Source organism: Callospermophilus lateralis, chromosome 13 (assembly GCF_048772815.1).
Source record: "Callospermophilus lateralis isolate mCalLat2 chromosome 13, mCalLat2.hap1, whole genome shotgun sequence".
NCBI classification, from domain to species: Eukaryota; Metazoa; Chordata; class Mammalia; order Rodentia; family Sciuridae; genus Callospermophilus; species Callospermophilus lateralis.
In genome coordinates this window covers 105,581,344-105,599,298 of record NC_135317.1, presented here as the reverse complement: position 1 = coordinate 105,599,298, position 17,955 = coordinate 105,581,344, and the positions used below count along the sequence as shown (strand labels likewise).

General features: G+C 35.7%; 1 protein-coding gene across 4 annotated transcripts in view; it reads right to left on the bottom strand.

Moving 5' to 3' along the window:
• Positions 1-461: 461 nt before the first annotated feature.
• The window catches only part of Kifap3 (kinesin associated protein 3), a 139,674-nt gene continuing 122,180 nt past the window's right edge, over positions 462-17,955 (bottom strand). For 3 of the 4 annotated variants that reach the window (XM_076872969.2, XM_076872967.1, XM_076872970.1), the window contains one exon: positions 462-1,114. In XM_076872969.2, the coding sequence (XP_076729084.1) occupies positions 1,006-1,114 (109 nt within the window). In that variant the 3' untranslated portion in view covers positions 462-1,005. Of the gene's footprint in view, positions 1,115-4,449; positions 4,519-17,955 lie in introns of all 4 variants that reach the window. The other variant, XM_076872968.1, reaches the window with a different exon arrangement.

Sequence of the window (17,955 nt, the reverse complement as noted above, 5' to 3'; positions counted from 1 at the left end):
ATAAAAAGAAGTGAACAAGATTACTTAAGTGAGCAAAATCCTGATCCTTAATTTTCCTTAATCAGGCTTTTCATTAGCTTTTCCATACTTATATACTATATTGAAGAATAAAATCATAAGCACAATACTAATCCTTTTCATTTATGCTAGTTGTTCCAGGTTCATAGCCTACAATTAGGAAAATATGAATTCAAATCACCTAAGAGACTATACTCATCATCATCATCACTCACAGCATATGTTCCATTGTTAATTAAACTCATAGTAATTTTGTGAAGAAACCTTTGAGGCACATAGTAAGGAATAAAAGGTGATGCTCTTTTTTTTTATAAATCTTAAAGTAGTACATAAACAAAATATTAAACAGCACATATATGAAATACTAAAATATTTGCAAGTAGGAAAAGAATGCAAGAAAAAGTAGTTCAATGGCAAAACTTTCCTTTGTATGGGAAATAAAATTCATGTGCATATGACTCCTATAGAATTGCAGTAAATGCAAACGTGAGCTGGGGCTGTGGCTCAGTGGTAGAGTGCTTGCCTAGTATGCATGAGGCACTGGGTTTGATTCTCAGCACCACATATAAATAAGTAAATAAAATAAAGGTCCATCAACAACTAATAAAAATATTTAAAAAATACAAACACGTGACTTTGGATCATTCATTTGCACTTTATGCATCCTTTTAATAGAAATTAAATTAGTCACTTAATGTACATAATGTAGTGTCTGTTTTCCAGTCTAGTAGCTTTTTAACATTCACTTCTGAGTCTCATGGTAAATGGTTTTCAATATCAGGGTGTGGCTGGATGAGTGAACAGTGTTAGCATCAACTCACTTGACAGGAAATAGAAAGGGTTAGAGTTTATCTGCAGCTAACAGGGAAAGTAAGAAGAAACACAGACCCACAATAGTATCAACATGCATTATTAGGCAAAGATCAGAGTTAACCCAACCCACACAGAGTTCTTCTAAGCTGAGAGTACACACAGAAAGGGATGATTTTATCGAGACCCATAGCCATAGTAGTAAGGTTCATCAGGGCGGAATCCGTAGGCTGTGGCAGGGCGTCCAAGAAGGCCAACTGGTTGGCCAAAGCCATCTATTCCAAGGCTGAAAGAGAAAAAGAAAGCAGCTATGTTTTCCATTACATATCCACAATGCAGGTCAAGTGAGAGGCTGGGAAGTTACACCTCCAAGATTCTCTTTCTAAAAGCAGTGATAGTGATTTATAGAGATATCATCACAAAGGATTATCATTATTCAAGTTAATATAGTCATTAAAATGTGTATATTTACTTCCAATAAGATGTCAGAAAGAAACCTCTGTCATCAGGTACTATTTGAAATAAAGTAGAAGAATCAGATAAAAAGAGTTTTATTTAAAAAGGTATTCATAAATGGCTCTTATGACAGAATATGAAAAGATTTTGCATGCTAGCAATGATCAGTAATACACTGCTAGGGAATGATAAAATTAAAAAATGTGGTAAAGAGAATTTAGCTATTTACTATAAGGCCTCTTTTTCATATGAAGATATAGGACTAATTTACTATTTATAGGGACATGCAATTTGAGTTTTAACAGTGAACTCTCATACAGGTCAAATCATAAGTCTGAAAGAATAAGACATGGAATTCTACAAAATTTGACAATTGGCCAGGTTTGATTTTCAAATCCTTCTAATTCCTAATGCAAAAACATATTGAATAGTGTATCTTACTTTTGAGTGACATCAAGAAGACAATTATAAGTTTTGGTTCCACTTATTCTATGGAAATAAAATAAGCCCAAAGATAACCTTCAGAGTTGGAAAGATATCTGAAGTGCAGATACACTTCATGATTATTAAAAATTCTTCAGTCTATTAGTAAATTATTTAGAAGAAAATCTATTATTCAAAGTACTTTTTAAGGATCAGGGAATCAACACTTAGAAAAATGACAAAATGCTTATTTTGCCAGGCAAATATAGTAGCTATAACATGCTCATGCACAGCTCATGCAGTGAATACTAGTGGCTTGATTTCCAGTCAAAGGAAACCATTTATAACATGGAAATGTAAGCTCCAGAAAAAAAGCACATTGGTGCAAACTTCCTCTCATCATCAAACTGAGATTAAGTTGAAACACTTTAAAAGTAACTCTCAAAATTAATGTTTTAAGTGACTTGTGCGTGCGTTCATGTGTGTTAGGAGAGAATTAAAGAGTAAATGTAAAGAATCAAAATACATATAAAACATATTGTTCATGTGAATCTACCCCTTGGGGAATAGAATTTCTGAAAGAAAAGTGTTAGGTTATTATTTGTACTGAGTGATTCTAGACAAACCAACATTTTTAGGTTCCTTTATCAAAAACTCTGTGCCCATAATTTGTCAACGTTGGTTGAAATTTTTAACTCTGCTTTTTATGTAAAAGCACCCCTCCTATTTTGTTTCCATGGGAAGAGAGGTTAAAGAGGGGAAGTTTATTCTAGAGGTATTGGAAAAGCTGTTTCATAGGTTAGTAGTCCATAAATTCCTTCTGTTCACTGCTAAGATACCCTGGTTCAGTTTAAAATCTGAAGGAAGAGTTGGCTATTGGAAACCTCTCTGGAAACATTGAAGCGAATAAAACTCAGTTATGAAGGGATAATTACACAGCTGCAAGTTTTGCTCAGTCCTCCTTCATCTCTCTGTGTACCACCTGCCTTCAGCCAATCCTTACCTGTTTTTTCCCCACCCCCGCTCTGAGGTTGAAATCAGAAGACCTAGGTTAAACTCAAAGTGATTTTGTCCTCATTTCTCAATGTAGGGGCTATGGTGAGATCTCTGCAGAAGATGGAAACGAGAGGCACATAGTGACCAGTGGGGATATCTGCAAAGGCACCTTCACAGTGAGCCCCATAGAGGGCCTTTTGGCAACACCATTAGGCTCCATCTAAAATCAGATGACCCTTGACCCCGCCTCATGGGCACACAACAAGGAGCTTTTCAGCTACAATGCTGGTAGGAGCAGCCCAAACAATTCCTTGGTGACGTGGTGACCTATAACCATCAGGAGAATGTAACCTTTTTGGGAGGCTTGTCTGCATGAAGAAGAGGACTTAACAGATTCTCGGAGGCTGAGGCCATTATATAAACTGCTGACTCCCATCTCCTTCTTTAAATTTCTATTGCTTATAGGCAAAATTTTGATGACTGTTTTCCAATGTGATCTGTCAGCAGAGTGAAGAATAAACTTAAACATTATCTGATTTGCCTGATGGCCTGTTCTTTTCATTGTGAATTAACAAATGGCTATTCTAATTTTTCTTTCTTTTTGAATATGTTAATCACATTATTAGCAAAGCTGTGCACCCTCAAGTCAGTGAAAGCAAGACTGGCCCTTGAGTACTAATGAGTGAGTCTCAGTTCTTGAACATTAGTCTTTAGGCTAACAGTAGCAAAGTTCTCTTTATGCAAGCAACAGCCTACCCAGAGATATCTGTGTGTGTGTTACAATGCATGGGGTCAGGTTAACCCTTTGAGCTTCTTATATATCATTTTGGGGAAAATTTCAAGGGATGCAACTGGCCAAAAGTTTTTTAGAATTCATCATACATTACAGATGAACTTCTTGTTTAAAGAATAAAGCCTGGATCAAAACCAAGAAAGCCTAATGGTGGGTTTTCCTTTAAACAAAGCAGAAAGACTCTTTATGTACTCTCACTGGGGACACTGGGAACCCTGAGGACCAAGGGAGGCGTATCTGCTTTTCTCTGTGTGACCACTTTGCTACAGCTAAGAGGTGTTATACTTGGCTCTCTATAGGTGCTCTAATCCTATCTTGCACTGTGTGTCTCCCTTCTGCTCCTAATCTACACAAAAAGTTTTATGTCCTTCTACATTAGCATATGTACCCACTATACTACTATTTCTTGAGAGGACTACTTATTTTGTATTATATCACCTTTACTGAACCTTTGAATTGTCAAAATGCAGTATTTTTTCTTGAAAATACCCAATTTTAATCCAAAGAAAATGGTTATGGTTTGTTGTGACAGGCAAGTAAGAATAGTAAGGCCAAAAACATCAATCTGAATTGTACAAGAATGATGGTTTTTGATTACCTAGAAGGAAAAATGAAAATTTCCTTCAAGTGAAAAATTTATACTTAACATCCAATAACAAATATGAAACCATATCTCGAGTTTGTTTTATAAATTTAGAAATCTAATTGACATAGAAAGCACAGACTGAATTTTCTCCATATTTATATGCAACTTAAGGCACATTCTTAACAACATTCATTAGGATTCTAAGCCTGAGATGATTCAGAGGGGTAAAAGGAGCCTGGAAAGGGCGAGTGACGCTCCACATGCAGCACACTACGAGGGAATGGCAGCCAGCGAGGGACCAACACTCTCAGGCTGTGGACACTCTGCCTGAGTCGACATTCCTGTAGAAAGCAAGAAAATCACCTACCTCTGGCTGTTTGTGAGGCTTAATTAGTGCATATTTGTAAAGCACTTTGAAATCCTTGGATGAAAAGTGCTGCGTAAGTGAAAAGTATCATCATTATTTTATTAAAGTAGATAAGAGCAACACAACTTTCTCTTCTTTAAAATTCCTAAGTCAGCAATATAAATACAGAGCAGGTAATAAATTTATTAGTGGACGTTATAAAAAATGAGACTCTCTCTCATGGACATGCCAAACTGTTGGTGCAAAACTTTTTACACTCATATGAAATCCAGTTTTATCAGTTTTAGAAGTACTCTCTGGACCCATGAGGAATGTAATTCTTCTTGGATATAACTGCTTCACACCCTCACCCAGTCCTCACAGCATATCTTTATCATCTCATTTGCAAGCTAAAATCACTTTGGTTTTCTAGTGTTTACCTTAAAATGAAACTGAAATTAACACCATACTTAAGATGCAGTCTAAAATCAGTACAGAATATGAGATCCAATCTCTGACCCTCTATTAATATGTATGAAAATTGTACTGTTCTTAAAAATTGTCAGGAGTCATTAATTATCATCAAGTTGGCTAAGTCATTAATCATTCATCAAGTTGAATGTATAGGTATGGGTATAATTGGATGTGTGTGTGTGTGTGTGCGCGCACACACACACACACACACACACACACCATAATGTCACTTTGTGATTCATAAGGTAATATTAAAGGTTAAAATTATTTTGGAATTTATTTATTTATTTATTGGTACCAAAGATTTAACCCAGGGGTGCTTTATCACTGAGCTACATTCCCCAAGCTCCAACTCCCATTTTTTGAAACAGGGTCCCACTAACTTGTTTAGGGCCTCATTAAGTTGCTGAGGCTGGCCTTGAACTTTCTATCCTGTCTAAGCCTCCTAAGTGGCTGAAATTATTTTGGGATTGTCAACTGAAAGGACTTGAAATGAGCTAGCTTCATGAGACAAAACTTCTCTGAAGTTTATAGAATTGTATGAAGTGATTTGTTAACAATTTTCTGGAACATTTCATTGTTTTTATTAATTACTCTAAATATGTTTAACACAAAATCAAAATCAGTATGTTTATATTCCTAAATAGATTATTTAATATAATATATGGTAGATACACACACACACACACACACACACACATTGCTAGAGAAGAATCTGGGAGGCTAGAATGCCTTCATGGAAAACAGCTGCATTTTAGTGCACCTATTATCATTTTGCTTATTGTTGTGCTCTCCTACAGAATGTAAGCCCACCAAGTGCACAATCTGTCTCATTCAGCAGTACCTCCCAGTATCCAGCATAGAATCTGACATGGAGGAGACACTCAACAGTGTCTGAATGCATGATCAATTGAGTCTGAGGACAGGTAGGATTTCACAGGTAAAGAGAGAATTGCTGATAGAGTAGTAGCCTGAGCAAGAAAGAGTGGGCCAAAGAACAGCAAAGCACATGTTATATGGTGAAGGTCTTAGGCTCAGGATGAAAGCAAGTGATGGGAAAGCAAGGTAGGAAGGGAGGCAAGGACCAGACACTGGAACTCTTCACAAACTATGCCAAGAACTATATGCTTTCTAAGAGATGCTGGTGGTTTTTAAGAAAGAGAACAAACTAATTCTGTGTTTAGAAATTTATCTGTGGTAGGAAAGGAGGTTGAGAGTCAGAAGCCTAGAAAATATTTAAGACACTATTCTGGAAGTTCAAATGTGAAGTACTGAGAACCTAGAAAGAGGCACTGGCGGAAAGCAGTGACCAACTATGCTACACTTCACAATAAAGAATGTAATATTTTTTTTTGTTTGAAATTTTTTTGTTTGAACTAACAGTGAAGAAGAAAAATTTCAAAACTAGGTGAAAATTTTCAAGATTACTGATAATTAGAATGAAACAGTGTTTGCCCCTTTAGTACAGGAAAATACTTCATCAAACTAAGAGACTGGTATTCCACGTAGATAAAATCTGATAGGGCTGGGGTTGTAGACCAGTGGTGAAGCGCTTGCCCTATCATGTGTAAGGCACTGGGTTCAATCCTCAGCACATAAAATAAGTAAGTAAATAAAATAAAGGTTTTGTGTTCATCTAAACTAAAAATATATCTTTAAAAAGCCATGTGCAGACAAAATTTTTAAAAAATTTGATAGAAGCTATACTCTGTTTAACAGGAAGAAAAAATCTTTCTGAAATTCTTGTAGTAAGCAGAGCACAAGTGTAGGTTGAATAAGATAATGCCTATAAAAATAATACCTGACATTCCTAAAGCGATGATTATTGAGATCTAAATGCTTGTAATTTACAAAATAACCACTAGATGGAGAGCTTGTCTTAACACTGAATACCTACCATGTACTTCTAATTTTAAAACAAGGCTTATCAAATTTAAATTTCTCTGCCCTTAGATAATCAATGTCTTCATTTTATTAACGTGAAATAACTTAAATAGAAATACCTATATTTAAAAAACTTGTGTAAGTTGGTGCCTAGGAAAATAGAAAAGATGCCAATTGTCAAAGACACCGAAACCACAATGTATATTAAAGTACTAACATCATAGCATGGCTTCTAAGATCTTCACTGAACTACATAAATGGCCTCTTTTCTGGTTTCTAAAAATTCACTTGTAATAAATGTATATATTTTGGGTTGCTCAAAGGCATTATTTATTACTTTGAATTTGAACAAAAGTATTATTAAGAAAATGAAATCTAAGAGTACACAGCTTAAGGAGGCTTTTAAATGGGTTTCACCAATATAGATCAAGTTTAGATGTCATTTTCCTTTTAGTTTTATTCTTATTCTTCATATGCTTAATCGTAAGCTTTTTTTCATTATGATAAAACTAAATATCTAAATCATCTTGAAGAATCAAATTCTTAGTGAGGTCAAACTAACAATTTTCCAAAAACCAAGGGCAAATTATATTATATGAATGGTAGGTAGCTGAATCTAAAGTACTCATCTGGAGTTTATTAAAGTTTTTTTAAACAGATATTGTCAGTCAGTTCTAAAAGAAAAAAGCACCACCTTGGGGACAGATCCTTTCAATTTAGTTACTATGCTGAGATGCTCCAGATAAAAACTAATTTGTACTAATCATTTAGGGAGCATATGTAAAAATAGTCATTTATTCCAAATGGCAAAGAAAGCCCATTTCTCTCTCTTTTAATCTCAATTTACACCTCTTCTTATATACCTTAATTGTTTGCTCATCTAGAGTCTATTTTAATGATTATATTTCTTAATGGGGAGGAATGTCATAGGTGGTATCTTAAACAGTACATTTTAGAGTCCCATTGAGACTCCTCTTCTATTTGAATAGAACCTAGTGGTGCTCTACCATGGAACCTTTTTATTTCTTATCTTGAGACAGGGTATCACTAGGTTGCCCAGGCTGGCCCTGAGCTCCCAATCCTCCTGCTCCAGCCTCCCCAGTAGCTGTGATTACACTCATGCACCACTCACCTGATCTGAGATTCTGAACTCTAGCTCTTGGGTGCCCTATGTCTTACTGTGTCTGATAATTCTCCTTCATGATGGTCCTTTCTTCACATGCTTTATAATTTTCTTATTGTGCAGTCGATTTCAGTTTTTGTTATTGTTTCCTGTCTGTTGGCCCTTGAGCTGTGGAATATTTCTACAGGGATTTTCAGTATTTGTTTAAAATGTACCAGGGACTGTCAGACATTGACCTGTTAATTTCTTGACTTGGGGATCCCTGCACTAGATGCACAGGATGGATTTACAATCCACTCATGTGATGGAGCCAGCTCGAGGGTTTCTCTTTCTCAGGGGTGTCTGTCCTCTCTCCTGAAGGCTTGGGGCACAAGACAAGTTTTGACCACTTCTCTAGGATGATGAATTAAAATTATCTAATCCTTTCAGCTGGTAAGAAAAAAAGCAGCCTTTTGAAGTTCCAAGCTTTATAAAAGGGATTCATTTATATCTTCTAGTATCATAAAACCTATACCTATTTCAATACTCTGGTGGATGGTTATTTTATTTTTTGATACCTGGAGTTTTCCCATCTTTCTTGGGAACTTGGTCATGTATTGCAACTGTCTGTCACATCTCATCCACCATTTCTACCTATCTGTGTAGGAGCTCAGTGCCATCTTGCTGGAAGTCTTATCTTTTTTTTTTTTTATTGTTACTTATCTGCTCTGCACATTCAAGAAAAAAACTTATAAACCATGCATTCTTATGACTCTGGCTTTCTTGAAGCAAACAATGACTTGAAAGAAGTAATTGGAACTACTAGAAGGTATTTTATTTGTCCTTATCTGTAGCTGTTAACAGAAACAATACTCTAATAGGTGCCCAATGGGAGTCATACGATATGACTATGAAGTTGAAGTGAATATTTATCTAGACCTATAATGACCTCAGGCTCTCTGGTATCTCTATCATTTTTAACTTACACTCCTTCACTTAAGTATAAGGACTTCTTGAAACTGGCAGTTCTAATACAGGCACTGCTTCACTTCATGCCACCAAATGTTAAAGGAACTTACCCAGAGGCTCAAAAACCTCTGGGTCACTAAACTTAGTCATTAGCACCTCTTTTAAATAATTGTTTGTCTGTTCCTGGTTCAACATTTATATAATCTATCATAATACCTGGGTTTTCTAAGGTACAAAGATAACTGCTGTAGGCTTAAAGTAGAGAACATCGAGTTAGGAGCAGTGTTTTCTCAGTTATAGTTTAACCATACTGTCTGGGACTGAGTGAGTTAAATCCTGAACACCACAACTAATTACTATGTAATGCTAACCTTAGTGCTGGTTCATTTTGAGACTCTTTAAAATATGAACTGTGTATTTTACCCCTATGCACTTTCTTAATGATTTGTTTTTTTAGACTGAAATCACTTCCAGCCATCACTTATACTCTTGGTCTCTACATATGCACTTCTGCAAGCACAAATATTTCTTTTTCCTATTGGTCTGCCAGCCCTGTCAGAGCAAATTTCACTTTAAACTAAATGCTATGATACTTAAAACCTCTTGGATTACTCAGACTGCTAGTGTGATCTATGACCTTCCAAGAATGACAGCTGAACTTTCCAATTTGCTTATACTGCTTGGGGAACTAGCAAGCACATGCCAAAAAGGAAAATGTTTCTGATGTTGAGCAGAGAGGAGAGTTCTTGTTGGAGGCAGGGGCAGGAGACTGAAAAATACTAATAAGAAATGAAAAGAAACTAAACATGCCGTAAAGTCAAATACCTCAAACATAATTCAAAAGTTAATGCTAGTACTAAAAACTCTTTAGCTGGACTAACCAGTTAAAATATGAATAATGACCTTTAGTTACTGTGATTTAAGCACCAAACAGAATCTCAGTCATAATGTCCTATTGGAATGAACAAGTTCAAAAGCTGAATAGAATCTAAAATTATCATAACTATATTAAAAAGGCTGTATCAATTTCTTTTACTACCTTACATTGGAGATAGTTTGCCTTAAAAAAAAAAAAAAAAACCTCAGAAATTTACCAAATTTAAGATGCTAATGTTTCTAATTTATTTCTAGTCCCTTCATTTGCTTTGATTTTTTGGCTACCTAACAGACAAATTATGTTTGTCAGATAAAAATCAAGCAGTGGTTGATGCATACTTTTCCAAAATTAAGGATAATAGAAGCTCAACACTTTTTTTTTTTTTTTTTTGTGTGTGCTGGGGATCAAACCCAGGGCTTTGTCCATGCGAGGAAGTGGTCCATCATTGAGTTACATCCCCAGTCCTATTTTCCTATTTTTTTAAACTTTTTTTTTTTTTTTTAGTTGTCGATGGACATTTATTTTTTTATATGTGGTGCTGAGAATTCAACTCAGTGCCTCACATCTGCTAGGCAAGCGCTCTACCACTGAGATACCCAGTCCTATTTAAACATATTAAAGTGCATGTGTGTGTGTGTGTGTGTGTGTGTGTGTGTGTATATATATATATTTTTTTCCATGTGGACCAAGGCATATCCGAAACATCAGGGGTTACAACCAACTTGGGAATTCTTCCCTAACCCACCCTTGCCACAGCTGATTCATAGTGGGGTAAAGCGCATATTTTTAAAAGGCTAGACGTGAATATTTAAATTTTGATTCTAAATAAGTTTATAATTACAAATATACAAAAAAAAGCATTTCCTTGTCTTATTAGGATACTTTGAAAGATCCATGTTGGGAGAGGTTATTTGGTTACTTTTCAGCCACTAATTTAGTATTTCCATAATAATATGTCAGATTAAAGTTTCAAATATTTAGCATCCTCTACAGACTTTAGGATCTCAGAATATAGTATAACATATTAGTAGTGTATTTAGCACTAGAATAGTGCTAAAGTAAATCTCCACATTTGTCTCATAGCTTTCTTGTTCCTTACGAATATATTTCACAGTTACATTATATGCTTATTAAAAATAAGAAAATCCATATTGTGCTTAGACCTAAGGCTAATAAATAGGTAGTTTAATCACAAGTCTTCTGATGATAAAGTAAGGTGTTGCTCTATCATCTTCAAAGAACAGGGCTAAGCACCCTTTGGGCATAGACTGTTTGTATGAAGCAAATTCAGTGCAGACTTAGAATGTGAAAGTATGTGATTCTAACAAATGTTTTTCTTACTCATATCTTATTACCGTATCTTAAAATTATTTTTAAAGGGCATAAGGAAGCACTATTCTATTTTTTTCCTTATCATTGATGTATGGGCAGTTTCCCCTTAGGAATGGCAATTAATTTTCTTAAATGCAGCACAATTAATTTGAAAACTAGCTTACTAATAACTCTTGAATTTTATCAAAGTTAGTGGAGTGCAATGACTTTGGAATAAGGGTCTGGATGGGATTCTGTCTCTACTGATATGACTTGTTAACATTCCATATCTGTAACTTTCTTTGTCATGGTTTTAATCTTTGTAAAATAATGGCTATCACTTTTAATATCTCTATACACTAAACTTATCATATTTCCAAATTTCTTACAAGATTAATATGCTCTTATAGTATATGTGGTGTTGCTGTCGTTACAACATATGAAAGTGATGGAGCCTTCCTTAAAAATGCTTAGGCAATTCTGAATCCTGTCGTACAGTGCAGATTAGACATTCTAGCATACTTGGCAGGTTTCTTACACTCACTTCCTGTTTGCCTCTACAGGGCTCTTACATAAGTCATAGAGACTTATACCTATCCATAGGCATACTAATCACCATTGCACTAAAATAATGCCATGGCCAATCACCTTCCTTTTACCATAGTGAGACTGGACTGCTCGTATAAATAAAGTTATTCAGTCAAAACCCTTCAGATTCTATGTCATCATTAATGCAAATGATACAACACCTTAAAGGGACAAAACGACAGGGAATGCTATTTGTGTGCTTTTCCATCTTATTCTATATTCTGTGAATTTATTTTTAAAATAATAAATTAAGGGGAAGGTTTTTTAGTTATCTCCCACAAACCACCATTTCCCACAATGTACACATTCCTGCACTTAGGCTTACTGCTAGCATTGGTTTCTCTTAGGTCACGAGAATGTTTAGGGTGGAGTATTTTCATTTTGTGATGTCCGTTGTCTTTGGGGTTGTGTCAACCTGAGGATCTGAAACTTATAAGCAAGCTTGGCAACTCTGACGGTTCTTCAGGGTGATGAGAATGCACTGCACATTGGGAGGATCTGGGTTTTAGGCAGTATTCCCTATCAGTGTAGAAGTCTACCTATAGCAGTTGTTTCAGGTGTGTAGGGCAAGGAAAATACTGGTTCTGTTTAAAGTGACTATGGTGCCTACCTGCTGTTGGTCAAGAGTCCCCCTTTTCCAGACAACGCATTTGTGTGCATGTATGTGTATGTATGTACCTACCTATCTACCTATCTAAAATGAAGAGTCAGTTTCTACTCTGAGAACATTTCGCTCATGAGATAGGAGGCCTAGAAATCAACATGTACAACCAACTTCTTGATATAGTGGCTCTCCCAAATCTCAAGATTATCCAAATTACATATTTTAGGACATTGACATGTTTTAAAAGGGGCTATTTTTCTATTACAAGTCACAACAGGCTGTTGCTGCAGTAATCCTTCTAAACTGCTTATTATGATAATGAAGCATCTAAACTGTAATAGATTACTAGACCTATAACTTTAGTAGGTTGTATTTCAAAAATACTGTGATTCTTTGTTAGTATTGCCCTAATTAGCTTAAAATTCCATAAGATTTAAAAAATAAAATTTACCACATTATATAATTAGATTGTTGTTTTTCTGTAAAATACTAAATGTCTATATGTTCCTGTAATAGAAATAATTTAATGAAAGACAACACTCCAAATAACATATTCTTCAAGTGAAAAGGGGGAAGGGTTTCATTATTTAAGGTAATATGGCATTCTTTTCTACAGATCACTAATTCTGTTTCCTCTAAAAACTAAGCAAAATTAAAACATACTTAAGAGACTTATTCTACTGAAGACATACATTTACTCTAGGTGTGGGAATAACACAAAAGTGGGTAGGAAATGTAAAACACCTTCGATACTGATGCCGTGTTTAGTGTTATTTCTTTTTCTAAACCTAGTAATACCACTATTCTGAAATATTTTTTTAAAAAATGAAAGTGGAAGTAAGGGATAATAAGTAGGATGCTTGAATATATTCAAAAATTATATCTTAGCCCTGCACTATAAGCTTCTTAGAAGGAAAGGGATAGTTTCTTCCCCGGCTCCCACCCCAGTGCTTGTCAATTCCTGGGTAAAGGAAAGTTTAAGTGTTATAACGTAAGTGCATACCTTCATTCTTTACCTTATGCTCCATAAAGTTAATTTCAATTGTCATCATAGAAACTTTTTAAAATATAAGTTAAAAGTATCTTTTGGAAATCACAGAAACAGCAAAAACACCAAAACCCATCAGCATGTATGCTATGCTTCTGATTTATTACCAACCATAATCTGGTAATAGGGAAGAAATAAGGCCAAGGAAACCTTTTATTCATTTTAAGTATTGGGTAGAATTTGTTGCTATAGAATTTATGCTACTTAACAAGTAATATAAATTTCTATAATATTCTGATTTCAGCACTGTTCTCTAAAGTACAACTTTAAAAATTATTAGTAGAATTTTAGGCTAGTGTTTTAAGTATGGAGGCATCATTCCTCCAGATACAACAAAACTGAAAAAAAATTATTTATAGCAAGTCAGCAATGAGATTGGCTCTAACTGAATCAAGTGACTTCTGAACATATTCTACTCATCTTTCTGCATGAAAAACTTGTATTTCAGATATATAACTCCAGGAAAATAATTATTTTGCAATTCTAAATAGATAGTTGGTTATTGCCATTATTGATAAGAATTTTTTTTTACATTTTTTTAAAATGTTGTATTTTTCCATTTATGCATATTGCACATTTTTTGGGAATATACTTAGTAATGCTATGTGTGATTTTTCTGCAGGTTGATAACTTTGCTTGAAGTAGATTTTCTTTAAAAGGATGGACAGTTATGTGGAGACTTCGAAAGTATTTTCCTGTGCTCCTCATGGAAATTGGATGCAAAGATTTTTGCGGCATGGCAAAGCTTTACCGTTGGTTGTTACCTGATGTGTAAACATTTCCAGGCTTTCAGCATGCTGTGTTCTCCCTACGTTTTTTTTTTTTTTTTTTTCCCCAGCATCTGCATGACACAAAACTCTGGGGCTCCTTATCTAGAACTGGAAGTCTAGAAACAGAGTCAAAGAATCGCCAAGAATTTTTCTACTAACATTATTTCTTCCTTTGCTGTGAAATAATAGATTAAACGTAAATTTAATAAATTCTTTAAAAAATAGTTCACATTGAAAATCAAATGGAAATGCAGTAAGGCATGTCTGTGTTTGAATACTGGCTCTGATCTTCACAACTCAGTTATTACACAAACACCTATTCAGAGTTTAGTGTGTGTCAGGTACGTGGATACAACTTTGAACAAGATAGTCAAGGTTCTAGTCCTTTTAGAAATTATATTCTTATGGAAGGAAGAAGACTAACAAGAGAAAAAAGAAACCATTAGGATATATGGAGAAAAAGGGTCTTCTTTGAAGATTTTGTGAGGAAAAGACTCTAAGAAAGTAGTATTTGAGCTGAGATTTGAAACATAAGCAGCAGCAAGTTATCTTACAAGTATGAAGATTATTCAAGCTAAGTACAAAGGTGAAAAAGTGAAAAAGACTTGGCAAGGGAGGAAGAGAAAGCAGCCTGGGGTGAGCTTAATTAGTAAGCAACTGGGTCATTTGAAGGTGAGACTGGAGAAGCAGTAAGTGTCAAACAAAGTAGGATGGCACAGAACAAGATAAGAAGTCTGCATCTGATTAAGGGCAGGGGAAGCCAGGAAGGCAGGTGGGAGGCACATCACTGATACTTTAAAGACATGATAGCTACCATGAAAAAAACAAAAAAAGGAATGTGAGGGAGGGTGAGTGCAGAAGCAGGCCAATCAGTTCCCAGGCTGAGGAGTTGAGGTAACAGATAGCAACTTGGACTAGGTGTCAATGGTGGGAATGAAATTACCAAATCTGAGACAGTCTAGATAGGAAAAAACAGGACTCGCAGATGGTCTGCACTGTGGAAAGAAGGTAATCAGGAGGAAAAGGGAAGAAACGAGGAAGCCTCCCAAGTTTATGGCTAGAACAACCTGGTGGATAGTGGTGACATTTACTGAGATAGGATGATTAGGAGATGATTAGGAAAGGAACCTATTTATATGGGGAAACTAGCAATTTAATAACTTTTTTTGGGGGGGGGCAGGACTGGGGACTGAATCCAGGGCCTCATACATGCTTGGCAAATGCTCTACTACTGAGTCACACCCCCTGCCCAACAATTGAAAAATATATTAAACATTTAATTGAATATGTCAAATAACAAGAGGGATAAGAATGGTGCCTCAGCTAAAGAATATAAGCTTAAGACAGTGTTTAAGCCCATGGGATCTGGATGAAATCCCAGAGGTGGTGGGTATAGTTAGAACTGAGGATGTCCTCCAAATAGGGTATGGCTAGAGAATAGAGCAACCAGCATCTAATCATAGAAAAGAGAAGAGCCAGCAAAGATCACTGAAAAGGAATGAGGGCTTAGAATAAAAGCCAGGAGAATGATGTGTTTTGAGAGCTGAAAGAAAGGAGTTGTAAAAAGCAGGGCGCTTGGATAACTGTCAAAAACTAGTGAGCACTAAAGATGAGAATGGCCCCAAAACTAGTGAGCACTAAAGATGAGAATGCCACATCTGTGGCAATACGAAAACTACTGGTGATTATTACAAGCCCTCTGTGGGCTGTGTGTGGACTAGGTTGTGCATAGTAGCCTCCTGAGGGGATAAGTCTGGCACTGGGAACTCCCTGGGGGCACTCCCCACAGGGATTGACCTTCTGATGTTGGTGAACCTCCCCCCTCCTCAAGCTCTACCTAAGATCCCACACAGACCCTGAAATGGGTGTGACCTGCCAAGATGTCAATCAACTGCTGACTGCAAGACACCACAAAGCAAGACTCCACCCTTGAAACCTTACCCCTGCCTTTGATGTACTCCCTTAAATAAACTACCAGAGTCATTTAGTCTTTGTCTAGTTCAAGAACTCATGTGGACTAGATCTATCAGGAGCTTTGCTTTTGTAAATATATTTCTGAGTGTTTGTGTTTTATTATTTGTTAATTATTTGAGATCTTAAAATTTAGGATGGCTTAATTATTTGAGATATTAAGGTTTAGGGTGGCTATTTAGGGTGGCTTGGATTCCTTGGCAGAAGAACCCCCCAATGAGACGCTGGCCTTCTTCCCCCAGAAAGGTGATTTGACAATACTGGAGAAGCTGGATGAAGAGTGAATGGAAGTCTTTTGAGGAAGTGAGAAATGGGCAGTTGTTGGAATGTGATGTGGAGCCAAAGAGAGTTTAAATTAGGAGATTCCAAATTATGTGTATATGCTGACGAGAATGGTACGGTAGAGGGAAAAAGACTTAAGACATGAAAGAAGTCCTTGATAAAGCAAGAGGGATGGGGTCCAGGGTAAAAGTATTTTGACTGATTAGACTTTGAAAAAAAAGACACTTCTTTCACTGTAACAGAAGGAAAGAACAAAAGGTGGGTAAAAAATAAGTTTATGGACTGGGCAAACTGCTTAACTATAAGCTCTGTTTTCTTAACAATCACTGCCTGGCACTCAATATATTTTAACAAATATCATCATCATTATTAATAAACATATCTCAGATCATAGACAGATTTGAAACCATTTAGGAACTGACATTTCAAATAATACAATTAGAATAAAGATTAATTCTATATGGCACTGAAGCCTGCTTTGTTTCTATTCCTTTCCAATAATTTCACTTGAAACTTGCTGGTTCATGTTCCAAAAATATAAAGTCTTTTGAGCTGCTTCACTTGTTTTAAGATTTGTTTTCTTTTTCTTTCTTTCTTTCTTTTTTTTTTTTTTGGGTGGGGGACTAAACCCAGGAGTGCTTAACCACTGAGCCACATTGCCAGCCCTTTTTATTTTTTATTTTGAGGCAGGGTCTCATTAAGTTGCTTAGGGACTCTCTAAGTTAACTGAGGCTGACCTTGAACTCACAATCCTCCTGCCTCAGCCTTCTGAGCCACTGGGATTATAGGCATGTGCCACTGCTCCTGGCTTATGTTTTTGTTTTTTGTTTTGTTTTTCTTTTTGTGCTGGGGATTGAACCCAGGGCCTTGTGCATGCAAGGCAAGCACTCTACCAACTGTTTGTTTTTTAAAAAGAAAAAAACAAAAACATTTTTAAGAGCACAAAAACAAAAAACCAAAAAAACAAATAATGTTTACTTTGTGCAGAGAATTTCTGTGGACTCTCAAGACCTCAATTTGGATGGATTTACAGTGGCAGAAAAACAAAAACAAACTGCAGAATAGCCTGTCAGACACATTCTAAAATTCTGTTTTAGCTTTCATCTTTATTTTATTCTTTATATGTAAACTATGATGTTACAATTTAAGTAGACACAGATGGAATTATTATTTTATAATAATTCCAAGAGTCCAATTTGCAGTAAAGTCCAATACCTTTACATCATACCTAGTATCTTCTAAAAGGCTTGGTGTGATAAGTGTTGTACCCCTCTTAAGTTTTCGAACCACTTCTCTTTCTTATTGGGTAGCCAATACTCGGCATTTTCCCAAAAGTGGACCTTCTATTTTATCAAGAAAAAAATAAATTTTATATATGTTCATAGAATCAAATGATTAATGCTTGATAATTTTAATTATAACACAGAAGAAAAAAAAAGATTTTATTGTCCTCAATTTAGAAATATGCTCCAGAATTCTTAAAACACTTTAAAGTCATCATTTTCCTGACAGTTAACTAAATCAATGAATAGGTATTACACATGGCTTATTTATCCTTTTGTAAAAGGAAAGGCAGCTGGGCACAGTGGCGCATGCCTGTAATCCCAGCGGCTTGGGAGGGAGGCTGAGACAGGAGGATCTAGAGTT